The sequence below is a fragment of the Ctenopharyngodon idella genome, chromosome 10 (genome assembly GCF_019924925.1).
Source record: "Ctenopharyngodon idella isolate HZGC_01 chromosome 10, HZGC01, whole genome shotgun sequence".
Classification (NCBI taxonomy): Eukaryota; Metazoa; Chordata; class Actinopteri; order Cypriniformes; family Xenocyprididae; genus Ctenopharyngodon; species Ctenopharyngodon idella.
This window is the reverse complement of record NC_067229.1, coordinates 35,596,509-35,621,268: the sequence shown is the minus strand read 5'-3', so window position 1 is coordinate 35,621,268 and position 24,760 is coordinate 35,596,509. Positions and strand designations below refer to the sequence as shown.

The 24,760-nt window shown below is 38.1% G+C and overlaps 4 protein-coding genes across 10 annotated transcripts in view; 2 read left to right on the top strand and 2 right to left on the bottom strand.

The window, feature by feature from the left end:
• The window catches only part of grm5a (glutamate receptor, metabotropic 5a), a 34,905-nt gene extending 23,249 nt beyond the window's left edge, over positions 1-11,656 (bottom strand). The window contains exons 1-3 of one of the 2 annotated variants that reach the window (XM_051909703.1): positions 11,477-11,656; positions 9,731-9,801; positions 6,513-7,251 (exon numbers count right to left, since the gene is read on the bottom strand). In XM_051909703.1, coding sequence (XP_051765663.1) covers positions 6,513-7,197 — 685 coding nt within the window. In that variant the 5' untranslated portion in view covers positions 7,198-7,251; positions 9,731-9,801; positions 11,477-11,656. Of the gene's footprint in view, positions 1-6,512; positions 7,252-8,774; positions 9,072-9,730; positions 9,802-11,476 lie in introns of those variants that run through there. The other variant, XM_051909702.1, reaches the window with a different exon arrangement.
• kpna7 (karyopherin alpha 7 (importin alpha 8)) lies at positions 10,778-13,953 on the top strand. 2 transcript variants are annotated; one of them, XM_051909705.1, is made up of 10 exons: positions 10,778-11,010; positions 11,106-11,246; positions 11,331-11,416; positions 11,497-11,765; positions 11,941-12,023; positions 12,108-12,371; positions 12,449-12,682; positions 13,231-13,413; positions 13,523-13,669; positions 13,817-13,953. In XM_051909705.1, the coding sequence occupies exons 1-10, from the start codon at positions 10,945-10,947 to the stop codon at positions 13,904-13,906; spliced, it is 1,563 nt and encodes a 520-aa protein (XP_051765665.1). In that variant the 5' UTR covers positions 10,778-10,944; the 3' UTR covers positions 13,907-13,953. The 2 variants fall into 2 exon arrangements, with proteins under 2 accessions (XP_051765665.1, XP_051765664.1); XM_051909704.1 differs by having other exon boundaries at positions 11,941-12,371.
• Positions 13,954-14,617: 664 nt separating this feature from the next.
• Positions 14,618-19,293, bottom strand: chordc1b (cysteine and histidine-rich domain (CHORD) containing 1b). 2 transcript variants are annotated; one of them, XM_051909706.1, is made up of 11 exons: positions 19,107-19,293; positions 18,625-18,674; positions 18,457-18,513; positions 18,154-18,311; positions 17,842-17,945; positions 17,698-17,756; positions 17,525-17,595; positions 16,878-16,983; positions 16,507-16,626; positions 16,266-16,328; positions 14,618-14,931 (listed from the first exon to the last, which is right to left on the bottom strand). In XM_051909706.1, exons 1-11 carry the CDS (start codon positions 19,168-19,170, stop codon positions 14,764-14,766), a joined length of 1,020 nt encoding a protein of 339 aa, XP_051765666.1. In that variant the 5' UTR covers positions 19,171-19,293; the 3' UTR covers positions 14,618-14,763. The 2 variants fall into 2 exon arrangements, with proteins under 2 accessions (XP_051765666.1, XP_051765667.1); XM_051909707.1 differs by lacking the exons at positions 18,625-18,674; positions 19,107-19,293 and having other exon boundaries at positions 18,403-18,513.
• A 426-nt stretch (positions 19,294-19,719) lies between these two features.
• Positions 19,720-24,760, top strand: part of LOC127521406 (protocadherin Fat 3) — a 60,155-nt gene continuing 55,114 nt past the window's right edge. For 3 of the 4 annotated variants that reach the window (XM_051910646.1, XM_051910645.1, XM_051910644.1), the window contains exons 1-2: positions 19,721-19,874; positions 20,467-23,758. In XM_051910646.1, the coding sequence (XP_051766606.1) occupies positions 19,818-19,874; positions 20,467-23,758 (3,349 nt within the window). In that variant the 5' untranslated portion in view covers positions 19,721-19,817. Of the gene's footprint in view, positions 19,875-20,466; positions 23,759-24,760 lie in introns of all 4 variants that reach the window. The other variant, XM_051910647.1, reaches the window with a different exon arrangement.

Genomic DNA, 24,760 nt, shown 5'->3' with positions numbered 1-24,760 from the left:
AAAGAAGGGTTATTCAAACAAGAGAAAATCCAGGCAACAACGAAACAGCTTACATGCACAGGGTGAGAACACCGAAAAAGAAACTGAACAAACTGAGGCCTTAAATACAAGAGATCATGAGCAACTCAACAAGAACCAGGTGTGTAACAATCTGTAATTATGACAACTGATGAGTGATGGTAAGGTAAACTAACAATTAACTAGAACACAGGCAAAACAATGACAAAGAAAACCATGGCTAGAAATGAAACAGAAGACAATGAAACTAAACATGACAAGACTGGGACACATTGACTACAACATAATCACTACAACATAATCATTTTGTTGAATCTCTCTTGTTTTTTCATGTGTTCATAATTTCTTTGTATGACAGCCTGGCCAAAAACTATGTCCGCAAAATTTGTTTCATTGCATGTTTCATTGCGTTTTAACAAATAAAACAATTGACTCTAAGCACAATCTACCCAATATCCTTACAAAATCTTTCACAATTTTTTAATAATATTTGAATAAAGGGTGAAGATGACAATTTTACTAGGCTGGACATCACTTTTGGCCACTATATTATATTATATTATATTATATTATATTATATTATAAATATTATATTTTATATAAAACGGTTAGTTCCTGTCTTTGATTCTGATTGGTCAATAGCTGTGTTTTATTCACGATAAAACATGACTATGACCGCTTCATCCAACGGTTCTGTGTGTCACTACACAACACCCTTAGCAACCACTCTTAGCAATGTAAACTGTTTGTTCTCAAGTGATATTGTTCATTGAAGCTTACTGTATTATGTAGAAGAGTATTGTGAGAAAGAGATCGAGTGAGCGAGTTTATTACCTGCATTCAGATTTAGCATTTTCCTTCAGGTCAGTCCTATGTTCATTATAAAAAAATATGTTTAAATGTCCGCTGCAATATCTTGCCCTTTTAACAGTTAAGGGGTTTTCCCGTGACTGATAGCGCTAGTCAAAGCATTTGTCAGTTGCGTCTTGTTCTGTGTTCACAACAATTCAGTCTTTTCAATGTAAAAGTCTTTGCTACTGAGTGACACACTCATACAGACAGTCTTTGCCGCCAACTAATGGAGTAATAATGAAACTTCTGTTGCTGTTCACGGTCAGGGACTATTTTTTCCGAAGGAAGGAAGGCTTTTAGTGATTTTACTTCATGAAAGTTGCATTGATACATATTTTTTGGCTTTAACATTTGTATTGTGTGGCAACCGTTTTATAAAAGCAATAAGGTACTCGAGGCTAGTGCTGTATCGTGAATAAATCACGACTGAAGGGGAACTTCGCTTTGCATCGTGCCCGACAACGCCCTTCAGCCGTGACTTATTCACGATACAGCACAGCCTCTCGTACCTTATTGCTTACATATTATATTATATTATATTATGAATAAAATAATAAATATATAAAATGCATTAATTTATGTTGTTTATAAGTGTGAAAAAAAAAAAAATATATATATATATATATATATATATATATATATTTACACATTAGAATTTCGATTAAACGATTCAATACAATATTTATATCAAATAATTAATTGTTTTTAATATAAAATAGCTTGAAATTGTACAGCTATAATGTAACTCTGTGACAGCAATAGATGTCACAAACATGTTGATGCACAAAACAATCCACACTAAAATGTGATGCTCAACCTGTCAAAATCATGCTGAAATGATTTGGTTAAAATCTTCAGGAGGAAATGAAGAGTTGTAGGTGCTACACACACACGCAGTTTCATTCTCATCATTAGTTCTGCCAGTGTTTAGGAATAATATCCATCCTACTTCTTCCTTATTACCACAAAATGATGAGTGGGCTAGTAGAGGAAAGATTTTTTGGGTAATTGAAATTACCCTTTCAAGCAGTTTGTTCTATTGAACTAAAAAGTAATGTAATGTCAGATTTGCTGCAAAGACTCCAAAATAACCATTATATTCTACAAGAGGGTCCATGTTCTGTGCTTTGCTTCCTGGATATATTTAGTAAGAAACATAAATAGATTTCAGTTTTTCACGCTTAGAAAAACTAATGAAAAACAGGCCATGGTGCCCCTCTTCCACAAAGCGTCAGGGGTAAACTCCCCCAATTTACATAAAAATCAGGTCACCTACTTTTGTGTGAGGAATGTTCCCAGTCTTCACACATTTTATGAGGTGTGAATTTGATATAATTGCAGAGATGGCTTGATAAAAAGCAAACAGCTTCATTTCACCCAAATAAATCCTTTCACCGTTTCTTCCAAATCAATGCACAAAAATCTTAATTATACCCAAGATTATGAGCACTGGTAATGAAGATTACCAGTGATTGAGCTTTGCTAGAAAAAAAAAAAAAAAACAGTACATCAGCAGTGAGCCTAGTGGTTAACAGTCTGGACCTGTAACCTAAAGATTCAACAGGTTTACAGGTTCAAATTTGGTAGGAGTGATATGTGAACTGTAAAGTCACTGAGATCCCCTATCACCACTGCGTCCCGGAGGAAAGCATTTAACCCCAGGTTGCTATTAGCATTCCAGTGAGTGCACTGTGTTTGCAAGAGGAAAAATGTCCATTGCTATTCATCCTGACATGAGAGTTTCGAGAAACCGTACCAAGACAATATAGAGGGTATTTGCTAAAAATGCAGCAGACATTGGTTATTACTGTTATGCAGTACATTTTAATGCTCCATCCGTAATGTCTCAATATATTAATAATGTACACTACCATTCAAACGCTTGGGGTCAGTAAGAGAAAAAAAATAATATTTTGGCAATTAACTGGAATTAAATTGCATTAAATTGATAAAAAATGACAGTAAAGCCAGTTATAATGTTTTATTGTTAAATGCTATTTCAAAATAAATGCTGTTCTTTTGAACTTTCTGTTCATCAACAAATCATGGTTTCCTCAAAAATATTAAGCAGAATGACTGTTTTCAACACTGAAAAAAATACATGTTTCTTGAGCTCCAAATCAGCATATTAGAATGATTTAATGATGTAATGATGCTGAAAATTCAGCTTTGCCATCACAAGAATACATTACATTTTAAAATATACTCAAATAGAAATCAGTCATTTTAAATAATAATAATAACAACAATAATATTTGTAATACTATTTCACAGTATTACTTTTTACTGTATTTAATAAATGAAGCCTTGGTAGGCATAAGAGACTAAGAGATTGCCAATTAATGACATTATACTGGAAATGAAACAACAACAAAACAAACAACAATGCAAGTATCAGTACATATTAGTAATGAATTTGATGGATTCTGTGATGTTTTGGAGTTTGTCTCACTCTAAAACATTCTAAACTGTTTGCTAAAATGACAGAAATCGGTATAATATTAAAATTAAAAAAAAAAAAAAAAAAATTAAAAACAAGAAAATGAAGTCTCAATCCCTCACTAATGACTTAGGTTATCTAGCACCAGACATTCTGTTCACTTTATTGCCATTGTGTAAATAATCAAGGTGTGTAAATAATGTAAGTGTGTCACCCATGTATAACTTCATATCTATCAAATGCATATCATTCTTCCTCACTGTGATGTCTTAGATTTGAGAACTGTACTTCCAAATGCGCATGACTCTATCTCTAATCTCTCTCCTCAGGGAAGAACTTCAAATCTTTCACTCCATTCCTCTGTGCCAGTTCGGTGAATTAATTCTCTTGATGCGCTCAAACTTCACTAGAACCTTCTGTCTCAGATAAAAATGGATATATAATTAAAAAAATCTGAGTTACATAATATTTTCCAGGCATTGCATCGATAAAGCGCAGAAAACAAGTGATCTCCTGATCCAAATGGCTGGTCACAAGAAGCAATAGCAAATGGCTAAAATGACCTCTGCACACAGTAACAAGAGATATTTTGATGACCTCAACTGTCTCTTTCCCTCCTACAGAGAGACAGACACTGCAGAATAGACAAGTCTTTAAACATTATGTTCACTCAAACAGGAAAACTCATTAAACGCCCACAGACAGTGAAAACAGAACTAAAGATGTAAATGATCATCATGGTCGCCTTTCAGTTAATGATTTCTGTTTGTTCAATGATCTGTCATGAGGCCAAAAAAGGCCAAAACAGAAGCACAGCAGCAACACAATACATGAACGTGTCTATTAATTCTTTCTATGTACGCTGTATGCAAAGCATCATGGGGTGTTTTCAAACATCAAAGACACTCTTGAACATGATGAAACAATACTATCTATTGATATGATTCTGCTTGGCACATCATCTGAATGGTCTTTGTTTTAAATGAAACGTCTGCATTTCATTATCTCCTGTAAATTACTTTTTTAAATAAAAAGACAGTAAATCTCACTTTTATACACACAGCTTTCATTAACATACATTTAAAAAAGGAATTTCAAGAGTTATTCTCATCTAAAACAAGGCAAAATGCCTATTTTCCATTGGTGCTCAGCAGGTTGATTGACAAGCTGGTTAAAAACCATGCAGTCAAATCAAATGTGACTTCAAACATTTGATCTATTTCATCAATAGAGCCAACAAATGAGCCAACAAACTGCAGATGTCAAAGTATGATATAATACAAATGGAGCTACAGAATATGCAAGCAAATGAATCAACATCATGGAGCTTTTCACAGCTCCTTGTTCTGTATGTGGGTGAAAACTGGGGTGGGCTCCACACTTAACTACCCGCTGGCAATTAACACCTGTCTGTGAGGTCATCTATCTTCCAGCCAAACTGCTTGAGTTTGTAATATACAGTAAAAAAACTGAAATAAAAAGGATTAAAAGCTATATAGATATATTAAAACAAACAAATAAATGAATAAATAAAATTACAAAAACGCAAAACAAATTACTAGAACTTAAAATGAAAACAAAACTAAATAAAATTTTTTTTTGAAAATAGTAATAAAAACTACAATAGTATGATGCTTAATTAACACTGTTATGCACATCCAAGATATGGAGTTTGACTTAATGCAGTTTAAATGGTGTTAAATCTTTTCTAACCAAGTATAATTTAAAGGGTTAGTTCACCCAAAAATGAAAACTTGAAAACATATAAACATTCATGAGTGAACATAAACAGAAGCTCAACCGAACCTGTTTCAAGCGTAAGAACTTCTTCCGGAAGCTCAAACGTGCTGCGTAACACAAGAACGAACCTCATTGGTTCTTGCACTCGTCAAGCAAACATGCTTGAGCTTCCGTTTACCACAACTGATGTGTAAGTTGATGAATGTTTATATGTGAATAAAAGCCTAAATTCAATCTGTTCACCATATAAAGTGATCGAGTCTCTTCAGAAAATTTGGACTAAACCGCTCAATTCACATGGATTAGTTTTACGATCTCTTTATGAACTTTTTGAAGCGTCTAAGTGTCAGTTGCGTAGCTGTCTATGGAGGGACAGAAAGCTCTCAAATTTCATCAAAAAGATCTTAATTTGTGTTCTAAAGATGAACGAAAGTCTTACAGGTTTGGAACAACATTAGGGTGAGTAATTGACTCTTCGGCAGGAGTTTGATTGACAGGCGATCTAACCAATCATATTGCCAAATCTGCCGTTTTGTCCAACAAAGCAGTCAGAGGAATTAGTAGATTAACATCGGTGGATTTGAATTTAAAAAATGGTGTGTACTGACATCTTTCCGCAGTTGAAACAACATTCCTTCTGATGTTCATTCATGTTTATTTGATGCTATAAATGAACTATTAGGAAGAGATGATCGGTTCATGAGCCACTTGAACTGAGGTGCTACAGCGTTTGAGACTTTGAGACTTTTAGAAATTTGAGACTTTGTTTCATATCAAAAGTAATCTGCTCTGTCTTGTCTGTTGATGCGTTGTCAGTGTCCACATCTCTCTGCAATGTATTTTTCACTGCTTGAGAACATGATGCATGGCGTGAGAGCAGCATGGCTTGTCAGATGTAGCAACAGTAACTAAAGGGGGTGGGTCTTTGCGAACGGTCAATTAATGACAGAATTTTTATTTTTGGGTGAACTAACCCTTTAAGAAACAAGTACATAAAAATGATTAACAGATTCCTGGAACTTGACTATGTGTGGCCCATACTGTATCTGAGAGATAAACACTTTATAAGAACCCCTTAAAAGATTTGACATTTCCCTCTATGAATAATAAAGAAATTTTGCTGTTTAGGCCCATAAACGTGAACCACAACGGACAGAGTGATACATTATCACCTAATAAAATCCCTCTGGAAATCTCTCGCATTGAGAATGTGGAAGATTTAGCACTTTAAATAATAGTGTTACGGGCTGGTGGAGATCTGCGTTTCTCACTGGAAGACTTTTGTGAAATACTAATGCGAGGAAGAAATTAACCTTCCAGAACTAAAAAATAAATTCTGCTCAAAAGGAGAAAGAGTTTCAGGGCAGATTTAGTTCTTCTAAGAGGCGTTTCTTTTCTAACGGTGGAAAATCTCATAATAACCATGAAGAAAAATGCTTCCCTAAGGAGAGAGATCACGTACCTTCAGTGTGAATGGCAGAGACGTAGGTCCAGTTGTATTTTTTGACGATGTCCACCATCGCTCTAGCTTGCTGGGCATCAGAGGGCACCACCCTCATAAAGTACTTGTACAAAGACTTATCGCTGAGATCCATACTGGTTGCCGAATACGCAATCTGGGGAATGTTGAACAGCTGAAGGAGATTCTGAACCTGGATAGCCACAGAACTGGACCCCGGCCCGATCAGCCCCACAATGGGCTTCTTCCCTTTCATGGGAGTCCCTCCACCTTCAGTTGAACACTTGGTTATCCCCTCCTCCTCCTCAGCCGACACCAGGGTGTCACGGATGAACTCGATGCTCTGCTCCAGAGCCACGGCCGAATGCCAGCAGGAGTCTCTGATCTCGCAGCCCAGCGTGATGTTGGGTAGGATGTGTGGGTCCGCATTGATGCGGTCCAGGGTGTGCATCATGGCCTCCACCCGCTGGATGCCATACTGCTCGCGTACGGCTCCACACTTACGCTCGTGAACCTTGTCGGCTGGCGGCTGATGATGGACGGAGAAGAGCGCCCCAATGATGATGTCGCCGGGAATGTGGGCCAAGACGCGTCGCTCGCTGGCCTGGGCCTTCGCTAAATTATCCGGCCGTGTAGGACCCAATCTGTCTCCGATCAGCATAAACAACAGTAAATGTAAAATCCCCATTTCCTCTGCCCTCTCAGATCAGAGTGTAGAATACAGGTAGTTCCCTCAGGGCATCTGAAAGAGACACAAGAAGCAAAAATCTTCAGAGCAATATCCCTAGAGATCATCAACCTCCCACTGAATCACAGAGGTGCATATTTGTGAGAGTCGTGATAAGGATGAGCTGTCGCCAGGGCAACGTCTTATTCTAAAGAGTGAGGATTTTTCTGCCTTCCTCTAAATATCTCGAGATCAGGAGGAAAACAAAGTTGAAACTGGTCTGGAAACATGAAGAAGTTCAGGGATGCATAATTAACACCTGTTAAAAACAATAAGCATGTAAATCTTAAAATATGTATTGATTCAGATTCATGTATTCGTTCAGAATCATAACCTCAGAGATTTTCCATAACACTGAGACCCCAAAGATAATGATCTTATGCAGATTTGCAGCCACTGAATATTTATACTGCCTCTTTACCCTTAACCTTTTTCATTACTCTAAATGAATTATTAATTTCAGTTAAAAGCAGTTACACAGCTTAGAGAGATAAATAGATAATTCTCCTGAATGATTGTTGGTTACTTACAAGTAAGCCATTATATCATAAAATATATATGATTTGCTGTATCCTTTATAGTTTACTGGCTCTGAGGGCAATATCTCATACTTATACAGATCACTTGAAGAAATCATTCCACATGTCATTTCAAGAAAACATGGGAGAGGGATTTGGGGACTAATATTGATGAATGTGACTGGGCTAAATGTCTATCCACAATTTATACTACTTTTTGTTGCAAGAGACTGATAGAAACCCACTGTATGAACACAGAACCCCATGTATACTTAATAAGATTGATCCTTCATACTCAACTCTGTGCTCAAAATACAGAGTTGGTATTGGTACATAGATGCACTATTTATGTTCTTCCATTGCTATGTTTTGCTCTCTAACTTCAAAGGAACTACGATTAATTTTTAAACAGCCAGGACTGTATATCTTAAGTTTTCCAACTCGTCAGAAAACCCTGAATTCCTTTAACACAGAATTGTTGGACAAAGTGCATTCCGTTAAACTGAATTCGTGACAAACAGTTACTCAACAGTACAGAGAAATCCATACTGTATAGAGAGCTTGCTATGGTGGATTTTCTTTTATTTTTTGTAGCTGTTGTACATTATTTTGTTTATGTAATAGTTCGTTTAAAAAAGACGTTAAACATTAGCAAGAAAATAATTACTTTATTAATTAAGAAGGTGCCAGACACAAAAGTTGCAAGTTACAAGATGCATTAGCTGTTGTCTGAGCTGTCCGTGGTGCTGAAATACAGTCTGAAGAATCAACCATAAACCAGTGAATCTGAATCAATGAATGCCAATGAAAATCAAACTGTGTGGCGAAATACCACTTCATATGTTGCCATAACACATAATTAAGAACTCACATGAAAAACTCACTAAGAAAACACATGAGACCGTTCAAATCATCAGAAACGTGACCATGAACTTAAGCGTGAGGTATTAGACCTATATGGAAAAAGTGTTAAATACCAACGCTAATGATAATAAAAACGCCAATGAGAATAAAACTTACCGTTCGGTCGTTATTTTGGTCCAAATGCTCGTGTTCTCACAATCGGAGTGTCTCTGGGAGTATGAGCGCGTGCGATGCGCGTTCACTTCAGCGACAACTCTCGCGCGCGTCACGTGACATATATTTTTCTAAATATTTACATCTTGTTCTCACAGTCCGTGAAGATAAAAACCATACAGAAATTAAATACTCCAATCTGTTAGTAGAAGAAAAGTCAAAAACTATTTTTTAAAAAATTAGTCATGTGATCTTTTATTATTATGTATAGGCTACCCATAAACTTCTCTGTTTTACAAACTACAAAGGTATTTATTTTTCCTAGAAAGGTATTTATAATATCCGCTCTATGTGTTTTGAGGTTTAACTTTTTCTGAACATCTCAACCAGTTGTTGGGGGTAAATATTTTTGGAATTAAAAGTCAGAATAAAACGTTGTAAATGTTAAAAAATTCAGGTAATTCCCTTACTAGAGAACGTATTAATTAGATTTTTTCACCTTGAGAATTTTTTCAGAACAGCACTGATGCAGAACTTATCTTAGTCATACGGGCACAGTGCCATCATCTGGTGACTCAAAAAATTATATCATTTATTAAATATCAGTGCTATTTCTCACCTTATTGTCTTACAACCACATAATCCCATTAGATATTCTCAAGTAAGTACCCGTGCCCAGACCAGAAATAACTCATAACTTACAAGTTATCATTAATATTATTCATTTGCCCACTATTACAATGCACTTTCTCAGTTGCTGCCTCTAAGTTGTGGAATGGTTTTCAAGGTGCATTAAAAATAAATTTGGATTTGATTTGATTCACTTAAAAAAAAAAAAAAAAAAACCATGATGCACACCCTGGACCGCATCAATGCGGACCCACACATCCTACCCAACATCACGCTGGGCTGCGAGATCAGAGACTCCTGCTGGCATTCGGCCGTGGCTCTGGACTCACCAAGTGCCTCCTTTTAATGAGGAAGTTTTGACAGTTTTGCGGTTGCGTCCAGTCCATCTGAAATCGTTTGGCTGTAAAGAAGAGTGTAACCATTTTTTACATATTCATTTTGAACCCCTGGTTGGGAATTACTGATATAAATCACATTCATATAACTAGTCATGCTATACAGAGCTACAGTTATAGCAATAAAACATTTAATTGTAAAATATGTAATGCTTTCAAAGATGTTTTTTTCTGGAGCAAATCCAAGTGAGACTATGAATAGTTCAGACATTTTATTATTAATAAAATTGAATCTATATAAATGTTTTATTTAAAAAAATCTAGATTTATTTTTATGCTAAATTTAAAATGAATATTTTCCATATTTTCTATAAAACATCTTTTATATAAATGTTTTATATAATGTTTATAATTATTGTTGGGATTTAATGGATTCAAAGATAGATTGCACAAAAGTTTAATCAAAAGCAAGTCTTTGGGAACAACTAGAAACTATTTGGAAGTCAATAACAACAGCAACTGTGGAAAAGTACATAAAAACAATGCCAGCAAGAATGCAAGCTGTTTTCAAGGCCATACAAATATATAGGCTTATACATTGGTTATTATGTGTGAATAAAGACTATTTAGTTGTTTCAGTTTGTTTTATATATATATATTAACCTGTAATGGCTGAAAGGGATTTTTAAGAAAGGACATTCATTCAAAAAGACAGCAGCACAAGCATACACAGCTTCTTTGTAACTTATTATATCACTATTGGCCTCTAGATGGCAATAATATCCTTTTTATTTCACAGGCACACATTAAAAAAAAAAAAATCTAAATCATATTTTGCTGAGATTGTCGCATTAATCGGTTATTGATTGCTTTTTTTTTTTTTTTTTTTTTAATTATTATACTGTAGTTGCGTGATCCAAAACGTGAATCAACATCTTATACACACCAAACAAAGTGTTAATCCTCTGATCCGAGGCGTCTCAAGGCTATATTAATATCACCTGATTCTAATTGTTATTGTCTATTTAATCCTCTTTGCAGCTTGTTACTTGTTATTGCAGTTGAGTCTAGCGCCGAGAGACCTGTTTTGTATGTAAACTCCTGCTGTCAGTTCTGTTTTATAAGTTATTGTAACGTTTGATCTTAAAACCTCGTGTAAAAGTTTATTTATTAGTGATTAGCCTTTGGCTAGTGCATTGAGCGTTAAAATGCCTACAGAAAACCTGTCTGATAAACGCATGTCCAAGTTCAAAAACAAGGGCAAGGAGCCAACGGTAAGCTGTGCATCCATTCTGGCTATTTTTTTCCACTTCTAACTGTTTGCTCCTTAATATCTTTTGATGGATTCACACCCTATCTCTGCTTGCAGAAAATGCGTGACCGCAGAATTGCAGAATGCGTTGAGCTTCGAAAAGCTCAAAGGGTTGAAAGTATTTTGAAGAGGAGAAATATTTCATCCTTGGGAGATGAGGAACCTCTGTCACCAGAGTTTAACACTGACAACGAACAGGTGTTTAGTAGTTCTACCCCTTTTTTCTTTTTTTTTCTTTTTTAAAACAATACTCCTACATCTTACTGTTCTCATTTTGTTAAGGTCATATCTGCAACGATTCAAGAGATTGTTGCAAATGTGAACAGTGACTGCCCAGAGAAGCAGAGACAAGGTTGTCAAGCAGCTAGGTACAGTAACCAATCTTAAATTGACTATCATCTCAAATCATGTTACGGCGCATTACCAACCTTCAAATTGATCCCTACAGGAAGCTGCTTTCTCGGGAGAGGAATCCTCCCCTTAAGGAGATTGTAGAAGCAGGACTTCTGACTCGTTTTGTGGAGTTTCTAGGGAGGCATGATGACCCCACGCTGCAGTTTGAGGCTGCCTGGTCTCTTACTAATGTTGCATCTGGCACCTCCTGGCACACACAGCAGGTGGTAGAGCATGGAGCGGTGCCAGCCTTCATCGCCCTGCTCGCTTCTCCAATGTTGAACATCAGTGAACAGGCTGTCTGGGCTTTGGGCAACATTGCAGGTGAGGATACTTTGAACTTCAGGGGGCCTCTGCATCCTAAAAAAACATGGAGGAAGAATACTTGTACTGTAATGTTTGGTGAAACCTGGGCATTTTGTTCATAAAAAGATGAAAGGTGCCAGTTGTACTACTCTGAGGTTTTGGAACCATTTGCCAAGGTGTTCATTCCATTTAGGTGATGGTCCATCATATAGAGATGCCCTGATTGACTGTGGCGTCATCCCTGCGTTGTTGGCACGGCTCACACCAGATGCTCCTGTGAGTTTCTTCTGGACATCCCACACCTCTGAAATAGCAATTGTAAACAAAAATGCAGAATGTAAACCACACAATGTTTTGCAGGTGGGATACCTTCGCAACCTTACATGGACCCTATCGAACCTTTGTAGGAACAAGAATCCCTTCCCTCGTTTCAGTGCTGTTCAACAAATGCTTCCCTCCATAATCCAACTGCTCCACCACAGTGACAAATCCATCCTGTCTGATGCATGCTGGGCCATTTCGTACCTCACTGATGGACCCAATGAACGGATTGATGTGGTCATCAAGACTGGAATCCTTCCTCGGTTGGTTGAGCTTTTGGGCTTTGAGGAACTGGCTGTGGTGGTAAGTACCCCAGTGTTATTACCTTTTTGGTCTTGATCTTTGGACCACTTAAAAGGAAATTCTCCAATATTTTCTAGACACCAGCCCTACGTTCAATTGGGAACATTGTCAGCGGCTCAGACCTGCAGACTCAAGCGGCCATTGATGCAGGCGTATTGAGTGCCTTGCCACAACTGATGCGACACCCTAAGTCCAGTGTACAGAAGGAGGCAGCTTGGGCAGTGTCCAACATTGCAGCTGGACCCTGCCAACAGATTCAACAGCTCATCACATGTGGATTGTTGGCTCCTCTAGTGGATCTCCTAAGGAATGTATGTCATAACTGATGCCTTGCTTTTATGTTGAGTGTTTTCTGCCTCCGCAGAGTTGCCTATAAAACGTTCTGGCTTTAACATGCTTCTCCTAAAGCTGGGCATAAAATGAGACCAATTATACAAATAGTCCCTCCTGGGGCCCTTTGAAATGTGGTTTCATTTCCAATTGTGAAAAGTGTACCATAACATGCATTGTCGTTTTATTTTTTTTATTTTTTAGGTAATTATATGGAAAGAGCAGACTTGCACAAGCAACTGGCTACAATGAATTTGGTCTTGCGCAAGAACTTCTGTTTTTTAATGTTTGCAGTTGTATAATGAATTCACTAACCAAAGCCTTTTTGGGCTGCAGTGGTAGTCTTTTGATTTGTGCACTTGTATGCCAATATTTGTAGTAAATGCTTCTAATTGGGATTCATAAATGGATGTCTAATTTGCAGATAAAATGGATTATGTACCAAATTACAGCATGTGCTTTTTCAGTGTTTGTTTGGACAGTATTTGACACTATGGAATACTCTGTAACTTTTCAAATTGCTTTGCAGGGTGACTTTAAAACCCAGCGAGAGGCAGTATGGGCAGTGACTAACTACACAAGTGGTGGGACTGTGGACCAAGTTGTTCATCTGGTCAAGTGTGGAGCTTTAGAGGCCATCTTGAACTTGCTTCAAGTTAAAGACACCAAGACTGTCCTGGTCATCCTAGATGCCATAAATAACATTTTCTTGGTGAGTTCACTGTGTGTGGCTTTACAAAAACATGCAAAACCCTCCTGCAACTCCCAGTGCTTGACATTGTGAGGGATATGCTAAAATATTAACTGTGTACCTTCTGCAGGCTGCTGAGAAACTTGGAGAGGTGGATAAGCTTTGCTTGCTGGTGGAGGAAGTAGGAGGGCTGGATCGAATTGAGTTGCTTCAAAACCATGAGAACAATGCTGTTTATAGAGCGGCTCAAGCTCTCATTGAGAAGTATTTCAGTGAGGTGGGTGCTGCTGGAAGTAACTTTTGTTGGAATAGGATGATTTCTTGTCAAATGTTGTTTTTTCCAAATGCACTTCATACAAAACTGAAGATGACGTGTTTTTTTTTTTTTTTTTTTTTTTTTTTTTTTTTCTTCCTTCCTTCCTAGGATGGTGAAGATCAGTGCCTGACAACTGAAGCCACAGACACAAACTTTGTCTTTGGAGCATCTGAAGTCCAAAAAAAATTTGACTTTTGATAAATTATTAAAGCTTCAATTAAATAAAAGGATTAATTTTTGCAGTATGTTCTGGCTTTTTTTTTTTTTTTTTTTTTTTTTTTTCTCTCTATGAAACTGTGCTTGCAAAGTTTTAGACTTGTTCTTTTAGCCATTTGTCATGAAACTCAACACATTAAGTGGCATAAGTCTTGTTGCTGGCTGTATGTGCATCAATGTTAACCACTGTAACATTGGTTTTGTGCCACTGTTACAGCGTAAACTAACACCAGTCACAATTTAGTACGTGACTATTTCCAGGATGACCTGAACATCACTATAATATTGATGTTAACATGCTTGTTAATCTAGAAGACAATGATTCAAATTAAACTTTGGATACTTCAGCAGCTTTTTTTTTTTTTTTTTTTTTGGGAAAAATTATCAAGCACTTAACACACTTATCCTTTGCAAAAATCCTGGTCTAATTCAGTTTTTAAATTTGCAAATTAACAGTTTCACAGCATTTAGAATTTTGAATAGCAAATTTTTCACAAGAAAAATGTGCACTTTCACCTTGATGCATCAAGTGTGAACTCTTGCTCCAAATAAACCAGTATTAATGAATGCAGCTTCAACAACTTTGCTTCAGCCAAAATAAAGTGGACTGAAGTGCTCCATTTACAGGATTGGACATATTTTAGTCTGAATAAGTGTTGGTTGGTTCTTAAAAACAAAAACCCTCCAAACATGTCTTGTACAATAAATCTATAATTTGACCTTGGACAAAGCTTTCAGAATATACATAACATTCATGCTTCATTATGCATCAAACCTTAGAATCAGAAAATTGTTCCCACTCAGAGCTGATAATGGTGGTCCTCTTACAGTCTTTTCATTTAATCACACTCATCCTCACTGTCAACATCTTTTACATTCTCTTTTTCTTTTGGAGGAGCTGCAGGTGGAAGATCCAGTCGGGCCCATGACATTGGCTCTGCCTTCTTCAACACAACCTCAATTTTGGCAGCCATCATGTTCACCAAACTTTTACTTGCATCAATTACCTTAAGGGAAAAGCAAATAGACAATCTCAGAATTATTAAAGTCATGCTTTGTTTTCATTGTGGTGCTGAAATTTATATTAATGCAATAAACCTCAAAAAGTCATGGTTTACAGTGATTTAGAACAGTTAAGTGTTAGGCATGATGTGGAGTGGAAAATCCTTTAGGACCAGAACTATCCACTTGCTAATAAAATATTGAATATTAAAATATTGTAAAATTAAAATACTTGGTCATATCCCAGTTAAATATGCAGAGGCAACTTTGGGAAACCTATTTTTAGATTTTATTTTATTTTTTATTTTTTTACTCTATCCGGTAATGCTAGTGCCACAAAATGTATACACTTCAAGCTTTAATGAACAAAAAAAAGTTTGACGTAAGCTCTTTACAATTAAATACTGTGCTGGAATTTTTAATTAATCATAACTAACATTTCTTTTTCTTGCAGGAATAGCACTTATATGGTTTTGAAACCTAAATGTCCGCAAACCTTGGGCCAAAGTCAGAGTGTCTGAATCATATCTGAATATAACAAAAGGGGAAATGAAACTTAGGGACAGCAAGACAACTATCTAAATATGATAGCCCCATGATATTGAGTAACCAATGAACTAATAAACACATGATTTGGGCAGATCTTGCTTTACCTAGTAACAGAAGCATTTGACATATGAAGAACCAATCATGTTGTAGAATGCTTTGCCATGTAGAATTGATTTTGCCATCCTATCCTATATAAGCTGTTGTATTCTTTTTGTTGGTGGGATTCTCTGTGATTGATACGAGGTCCTCTGGCCGTGATTAAAGCATATTCTAAGGCATAGTCTGGAGTCTGTCTGGTTATTGCTGCGGAGCAGGTTAGGGAACACAAGAGACCTTATTCCCAAGTGATAGTGTTCAAAAGGGTCAAGACATTGACCAACTCAAAGTCAGTTGTCGACTAGTAGATGCAGTGCTAGAGTATAAATATTTTTGAGTGTCAAAAGTAGACGCTCGGGTGTCAACTAGGAGACGACCCAGGTAAACCCAAAAATGAAATTATCCCATGATTTACTCACCCTCAAGCCATCCTAGGTGTATATGACTATCTTCATTTAGATTAACACAATCGGTGATATATTTAAAAATATATCAGCCCCCCATTTACAATCATTATAAACCTCGGAGGACTAAGGATATTTTTAAATATATCTCAGATTGCGTTAGTCTGAAAAAGATAGTCATATACACCTAGGATGGCTTGAGGGTGAGTAAATCATAGGATAATTTTCATTTTTGGGTGAACTATCCCTTTAAGTCAGGTGTGTAGAGAAAAATCTACCACAATACTCACCCCCCACAAACTGATCTGCTGTTCAAATTCTTTCTCTCCTTCAAATATAATGTGGATTTTGAGCTGCAAGAATAAAGATGCACATTTGCACATTTTAAATTACCAGTATACAGAATTTTGCAAATAAATGTACAATTATACAGTAAAATATTGAGCACAGGAATTAGTTTAAAAACAAAAGCACCTATGACATTTTCTATGTAATGACAGCATAAAAACAGATGTGACGTTGATGTCTTACCACAGTGCTGTTCCCCTCCACTAAACTCAGCTCTGGTACTGAATTTTTGGCATAAATGGAAATGATGACCTGACTTCCTGTTTGGTGCCAATCAAACCTGCATGGTACAACCTTTTTTCCCTGTACACACATTTAAAAAAAATGTCATCCTCCACTTCAAACAAAATTCACATGTAAAAGTATTCAATATTTTGGTCTTCAACAAATTATTTGTACATTTGGGAGTTGCATATGGACTTACTAGAGTGTTACACTGTTTTATTAGATTGTATGTGAAAATACTGTATCATTGCGGTCTTAAAAATGCAGGGAAAAAATCCAATACACGTAATATAGTGCCTTGACTTTTAAAACTCATGGTAGGCACTTACTGTATCTTTCGCATTCCACTGATGCTTTCCTCGGGTACAGCCCTCCTGAGACAGAAACGTGTTGAAGTCTGAGGTTTTTCTCTTACAGCAGCTCCAATATTTCATACTTTTATGAGGAAAGAAAAAAAGAAGACTTAGGGGCAGTTTACATAGCATCATTTTCAACTAAAAACAGAAAACTTTTTATGCATTTTGTCCGTTCATTTACACGACAACAGCATTTTGGGGGCCTGAAAACGCAAACTTTGAAAATGGACTTCAAAGTGTAACCAAATGTGACATTCGTGTGTGTTTAATGTTTGTAAACGACGAAAACATGTAAAAACGGTGATGTCATGTGTATGCGTATTACGTGTTCAGTCTATAGGCGTGTAATGTGTCTAATGACATCACTGGCCTGGCATCCATAATACAGCATTTTTGGTCATTTTCACGGAACCGTGTGAAAGGGGATTGTTTTGGCAACATTGTCGTCTGTACGAAAAAAAAAAAAAAAAAAAAAAAAAACTTTTCCGTTGTTAATACATCATTGTCGTGCAAACATACCCTACACTGCAGAATCCATGGATATATCTGAGATTTCTCCATCTACACTTTTCTAGTAGTTTCTAGTAGTCATTTTCAGTTTTGATTGGATGCTAATTTACCCTTCATGGAAGATAGGTACACCAGCATGATACAAACACGTCTCGTCATCACTGGCTTGTCCGCTGAATGTCTTAAAAAAGAGAATAATGAGAATCCATTGTTTATATGATGGACTAAAGAAACCCTATGTGCCTTGATTTCTAATCGGAGAAGCAGACAGAGCGAACCGTACCTTACTGCAGCCTCCATTCTTACAGGACGTCCCTATCTTAATTTCATCACTATCCTCCTCTATAATACAATAAAGAGAATAAAATGCATCAGATTAAAAGACAAATATAAAAAGGTAGGGAAAAGGAGGGTTGGCTATTCTTACCTTTTATCTCCGGTGCATTTTCCTCAGTTAGTTTCAGCTTTTCTAAAGCCTGTTTGAGTGAAGGAGAGATCTTCTGTTGTAGAATGGAGAAAGGCTCATCTGGACTACAAAGACAATTAAAAACGGATGTTTTCAGTCATTTATCCTTAAGAGGTTGTAACATCAATGTGGGTTTCGGCTGGGTGGACTGTTAATGAGAAGAACTTGTTCTCTTTAGTAGATTTAATGCTGCATTACTTTATCTTCTGAACATCTGAACTAATGAGCCGGAAAATATAAACGAGGAAGACTGTCCTTTTCGAGAGTTTTTACCTTGGTCGCTGAATAGACTCCAGAGGCTTTGGTGCTTGGGTGATGCATTCATCAAACTTTGGCTTCATGTCATTCAGGTTCTTGTCTGCAGAGGACTTCACCTCTGGTTTAACAGGCTCAGAGGGCTTCTCCTGATTATGAGGGCCTTTTGTGCAACCCTAAGAGATTCATAAATACAGACAAACATTTCAAGACTTAGCCATTTCAATATAATTAGATATTTTTAATCTATATGAGCAAATACACAACTCTGTCTATGAAGATGATCATTCGGTCTCATCACAGATGAGTTGTAGCACTCACAACAATACTGAGGAAATCTGAAAAGTCAGTTGTCCGCCTCTTGCAGCAAGACCAACCCTGGGAAGCAATACAAGACACAATTTAATAGGTTTAACTCTGAGAAACAGTAACAATGGCACGATTATGTTTTCCAATAATAAGTAAACTGATCTTTTTGCATGTCCACACCTTTAATGCATCATGAAACACTGGCACTCCGGGGTGGTATGTGCATGCATCTATGATAAGAAGAGAGTGATTATGAAATGTGACGTCACAGGAATATGGTCATATATCTGTCTGTGCAGCTTATAGTCAGTTAGTAACTCCAACAACTAACTGCTCAGCTACAGGATTCTTCGTTAAGCCGTTTATATAACTCGCTTGTATTCTAGCCATCTATAAAACAAGTAAATATTAACTTACGAAGTCTGTGTTATTGATTAAACATCATTCAAACGTTAATGACCAGCTCATTGTAGATGCTTCACTAAATTAACATGCTAAATAACGTTCAAATAATATTAATATGTGACCCATTTAAGAGGCAGTCATGTTTTGTTAATACATGTATATGAATAAATGTTGTTAAAAACAAGTGATTTTCTTTCCAAATTTACCCTGCTATCTGCCATAGCAATTCGGCTATCGTTTGTTATCTTAAGTCTTACCATCTGAATTCTTGTCGGGATCAAAACGTTGTCCACATCCCTTATTATAACACAGTACAGACATAATTGACAGAAATGCAAACGTATGTTGTAAAACGTGGTCAAGAGGGAATGATCCGAAGTCTTAACTAGCTCGCTACTGCTGCAGCTTCCCGTCGCGAGGTCCCTTCCGGAATCTTTCGCGGATTTCCGTAATTTGTCGTTCTGCGCTTCGGCTACAATCGTGAATTTTCGGAATGTTTCGGAATTGGAATGATGGGATCGCAGAGTGGGAGAAGGGATGCACCGCATAACGGAGTTTACATTAAAAACACAGACAAGGCTGTGCATGAAAACGAACCTTGTCCATTACTATTTCACTCCGTCACATTAAAATTATTATTAATATTTGTTTGCATGCCATGAATCTGTAATTTTATATTAAAATAACCATAAATATGTTTTATCGATATTCTAAAGAACATAAACTGTTTTCTGCGCTCTATGTTGCATAAACACATTAATCGAATTATCTAAGGTTTGTTTGAGATAAGATTTAGATCCTATTGTTGCTATGGGACAGCAGCAACACCACCAACTCCGGTTTCGTTTGCGCATTCACGGGATAACGTGCACTCGTGAGCGCGCTTTAGAGGTGCGCGCTCCACTGCTTACAGTCAACTGTGAGTGGCAGTGAGTCCTGTATGGCAAAGAAGTGAAGGATGTAGTTTCATGGAGCGGGCTCTTGGACGTCTGCAGCGCAGAGATTTCTTTCTCCCTAAGCCAGAGGTAAGAGCTCATTCACATATTTTTGATGCACTCATTATCGGAGAACAAGTGACTGCTCGCTCTCGGTAACAAACATCTTTTACTTGGCTCCCCAGCGTTGAAAGTTTCCTTTGATTACAATCCTATTTTAATGGAGAGTCGTGCGTTCATCAGAGAGGATTGGTTTTGTTTGACATGATCAAAGTTATTTACTTTAAATGCAATACAAATAATGTCAAACTGTAGATAATATGTAATTTAGCTAAAATGTCTCTTGTTGCACATTTCTTTCAAGACTATTTTAATATTATTTGCTGTGTGTTTCAAATTTTTGGTGGTTAATCGTAATTTGTGCTCTTCGTTGCTGTTATCAATCTTGCAATGAGATTACCATTTAACTGGCTTGTCAGTGTTTTGTAAAAGGGTATTACTGAGTCCAATGAGAACAGGGTCAGGTATTTATTATCATTATTATTTTTTTTGACAATTTAATCCAAACCAAGGGCTTCTGAATAAATAACTGCCATCACATCTATTTGAGCAATAGGGCTATGTCTTTTTGAGATAAATGCCCTAGATGAAATGGTTTACTGCATATATCTCTTATTTGCAGGGTGATGGCATGGCTATAAACAGCTGCCCTGGGGGCAGTATGAGGATCCGTCTCACCCGTTTCTTCTTATTGCTCCTCCACCTGCTTCCTTGTTTGGGGCAACTGCAGGAGCGAGGGTCCTTCTCCTTTCAGTTTACCGCCTCCATCTACAATGCCACCATTTATGAGAACTCTGCAGCTCGGACATACATTAGGACTGAGGTTAAAATGGGGATTGCTCTATCTAAGTTGGGCTCTTTGGACATCAAATATTTAATTGAATCTGGAGACGATGAGGGGCTGTTTCAGGCTGAGGAATTTGTGTTGGGGGACTTTTGCTTTCTCCGCATACGGACTAACAGTGGGAGTGCTGCCATCCTAAATCGTGAAGTGCAGGATAATTATACATTAACAGTTAGGGCAACTGGCAAAGGCATGCTGCAGGCTTCTGTGATAGTTAATGTTCAAATTATGGATATGAATGACCTCCGACCTTTGTTTTCTCCCACTTCCTATGCCATTGATATTCCAGAAAGTACTCCATTGGGAGCAAGTGTGGCTCAGGTGTTCGCCACTGATGCAGACATCGGCTCCAATGGCGAGTTTTACTATTTCTTCAAAGAAGATGTGGAGGAGTTTGCTGTTCACCCAACCAGTGGGGTGGTATCGCTCACAGCCAAGCTCAATGCAGATAAGAAAAGCAGATTTGCCCTTGAAGTTTTAGCAGTGGATCGTGGAATGAAGGTTTATGGGAACAGTGGTATTAGCAGTACAGCCAAACTAGTGATCAGTGTTGTGCGTATCAATGAGTTCGCACCAACACTGAATGCAATCGCACTTTACCCTTTAATATCAGACAAAGAGCCAGTATACGCCATTGTTACTGTTGAAGATTTGGACGAGGGACCCAATGGAGAAATTGAGTGGGTTGCCATCATCGCAGGTGACCCGCAGGAGCAGTTTTTCTTTGACAGAGCTCCACTTGGAAATGAGTACAAGCTAAAGATGTCTGAACCAGTCAACTGGGATAAATTTCCTTACGGTTGCAATCTCACTTTTCAAGCCAAAGACAGAGGCACACCACCAAGGCTCTCCAATACTCAGACTGTTCAGCTCTTGGTGAAAAAACCACAGTCTGTGAAGGTGAGTTTTGAAAAGAAGATTTACAAAACCTCAATTATCGAGATTGCACCACCAGGGACCATTATAGAGACTGTGAGGATATCTCCAAGACCACCGGTCATCAGCTACGCCCTAAGCCTGACCTCAGATTCGATTTATTTTATCATTAATCCACTCACTGGTGTCATCTCAACAGCGCAACAGTTTACCACATTAAGCCAGGAGCTCTTTGATTTGGAAGTGATGGAGAGAGTGAGTGGCATGACGACAAAGGTGCAAATCACAATTGAGGATGCTAACAACAACTCCCCGATGTTTACCAGCACATCTTACGAAGTCTCTGTCAATGAGAGCATCCCCATTGGCACTGTCATTCTCACTGTAACAGCGGTGGATGATGATAAAGGTGACAATGGATGCATAACATACAGCATAGCCAGCCTTCAGCCCCTCCCGTTCATCATCAACCAAAATACTGGAGAGCTGACAACATCCAAAGAACTGGATTTTGAATCTTCTTTGGAGACATACGTGTTTGCTGTCCGAGCCTCAGACTGGGGCTCTCCTTACAGGCGAGAAAGTGAAGTCAATGTCACGGTACGAGTGTTGAACATTAATGACAACCAACCCCTTTTTGAGCGTGTGTCATGTAAAGGTTCAATAGGACGTGATTTTCCTGTGGGCCAGACGATCATCATCATGTCTGCCATTGATATTGATGAGCTTGGGCTGGTTAAATATGAGATTCTGTCTGGAAATGAGCAAGATATCTTCAGTCTTAACCCAAACTCTGGAATGTTGTCATTGCAAAGACCCCTCACTGCACTAAGTGTAAAGAATGAACAGTTCAACTTGATAATAGCTGCGTCAGATGGCGAGCTGCTTTCCGAACCCACCTTTGTAAATATATCATTGGTCAGAGGCAGAATGGCAGCAAGGAGTTTCAATTGTCGAGACACAAAAGTTGCACAAAAGTTGGCTGAGAAACTTCTGAAAAGAGCCTCCGCTATTAGCAAATCCAAAGTGGATGAAGGCTACACAGATCTTTTTTCTGTCAACAGACAGACACCTCAATTTGAATCCTTTCCATCAGATATTGTAGTTCGTGAGGACATGCCTGTGGGTGCCAGTGTCCTTCAAGTGAACACGAATGATGGTGACACAGGCTTCAATGGTCGCGTCCTGCATGCCATATCAGATGGGAACATCGACAGCTGCTTCAATATTGACATGGAAAGCGGCCTAATTTACATTTATCAGCCTTTGGACCGTGAGCGATCAGACCGGTACCTCCTTAACATAACTGTATATGACTTGGGCCTTCCACAGAAATCCAGCTGGAGATTGCTGACAGTTAACATTGATGATGTGAATGATAACAGCCCAAAGTTCTCCCTCAAGAGCTATACTGCTGTTGTACCAGAGAATGCAGCCATCGGCACAGAAGTGATCCAGGTCACAGCCTCAGATGATGATCTCGGTCAGAACGGTGAAATCTCATACACCTTGTTAACAAACACCCCTCTGTTTGCCATAAACAGTGAGACCGGCTCTGTTTATGTGTCTAGTCAGTTGGACAGGGAGTCCATCTCGGAAATCACCCTAAAAATTCAGGCTAGAGATAAGGCAGAAAGAGGGAATCAGATGTTCTCAGAGACAACCCTGAGAGTGTACCTCGAGGATGTAAATGACTGCGCCCCTATGTTTATTCCCAGGAGTTACAGTTGCCGTGTGTTGGAGGACCTTCCTATAGGTGCAGTTGTAGCTTGGCTGCAAACGCAAGACCCAGACATTGGATCTGGTGGATGGGTGAGATACTCCCTGTCCAATGACTTCAATGGGACATTTAAGATCCATGCTGAAAGTGGCGCCATTAAGGTGGCCAAGGACCTGGACTATGAGAAGCAACAATTCTACAATCTCTCAGTGGTTGCAGAGGACTTGGGTTTTCCAGTGAAGCTTCGCTCCGAGTCTTATCTTGAAGTGGAAGTCATTGATGTCAATGAGAACCTCAACGAGCCATACTTCTCAGAATTTGCAGTGAGGGGCACTGTGAAGGAAAACTCTCGACATGGAACAAGTGTCCTCCAGGTGACTGCTCAAGATGATGACAAGGGCAGAGATGGAGTGATCAGATACTCTATCAAAGCTAGAAGTGGTCTTGGAAGGTTCTCCATTGATGAAGAAACAGGTATCTATAATTTGATTCTTTATGTGCTTTTTGGTTGTGTTGTCTGCTATGTTTTATCTCCTTTAAAGACTAACAAGTCCTGAGTCGATGCTTGCACAATAAAACAAAACCTGTGAAAATGGTTATGAATTTATGCCCTAACATTTTACTGCCGTGTGCTGACTGAATGGTATTAAAAGGTCACTGTGATGTTATTTCTCTTGGCAATGAATTTGTGCTCTGAGTCTACAATTGCCTCTGAAATTGCTGCCACTGGAGAAGACCACTGACCTAGAAAGGTAGGACTTAACCTCAGTGTGGTTTGAATCCTGTGATTTCAAACACAGTCTGTGTTTCAAAATCTGTTATGTGAGATCTGATATTTGCAATACTGAAGAAAAAAAAACAGCTTAGTTACTTGCACAGCTTGTTGTGTGGTGCCAGCTTCACTATTAATTACAACTAATGACTATTGATTAGAGAACTACAACGGGCAGTGGGATGTAACTGTGGTCCTCCATTCACATGTCAGCTAATTAGGCTGAGCCTGTTAATCAGGCCCCTGTTTAAAGTAAGCGAGTGGTGCACGCTTGTGCCAGAACCTCAAATGAGCATGGATTTTCCACAGAGAATTGAATGCCCTACCAGCAGCAACAGACAAGTTGTAGGGGAAGCGGATACATGAGAACAAGAGTTGTCTTTTATCTTCAAAGTAAAACCTCTGGGACAAGGAAGGACAGTGGCATTGGCACAGCACGCCCGCTACATATCCGCCTTCCAACATTCATTTAGCTGCCATCTTGTGTGGTGTGTTACAAGTCCTTGACATTGTCACTAGACTTTTGAGATGATTGAAAGTGGGCAGGTTATGCAATACACTTCCAAACAAGCAGAAATCAAAGCCACTTGATTTTGGTCACCACATGAGATGTGTTGGGTTGAAGTTGTTTGTATGTAGAGTGATTCCGATATAAGAAGTCTCTTTGCGCAGATGCAAGAGTGAACTAAAAAGGCTGGTGGGAT

Excerpts from the sequence above, each read along its gene's own strand:
- chordc1b (XM_051909706.1), bottom strand. The coding sequence starts at position 19,170 with ATGTCTGTACTGTGTTATAATAAGGGATGTGGACAACGTTTTGATCCC. Across the intron at positions 18,675-19,106 it reads TCCCGACAAGAATTCAGATG|ATGCATGCACATACCACCCC; the intron begins GTAAGACTTAAG and ends TTCTTATCATAG. Across the intron at positions 17,757-17,841 it reads AAATGCACCGGAGATAAAAG|AGGAGGATAGTGATGAAATT; the intron begins GTAAGAATAGCC and ends ATTGTATTATAG.
- kpna7 (XM_051909704.1), top strand. The coding sequence starts at position 10,945 with ATGCCTACAGAAAACCTGTCTGATAAACGCATGTCCAAGTTCAAAAAC. Across the intron at positions 11,011-11,105 it reads ACAAGGGCAAGGAGCCAACG|AAAATGCGTGACCGCAGAAT; the intron begins GTAAGCTGTGCA and ends CTCTGCTTGCAG. Across the intron at positions 13,670-13,816 it reads TTGAGAAGTATTTCAGTGAG|GATGGTGAAGATCAGTGCCT; the intron begins GTGGGTGCTGCT and ends CTTCCTTCCTAG.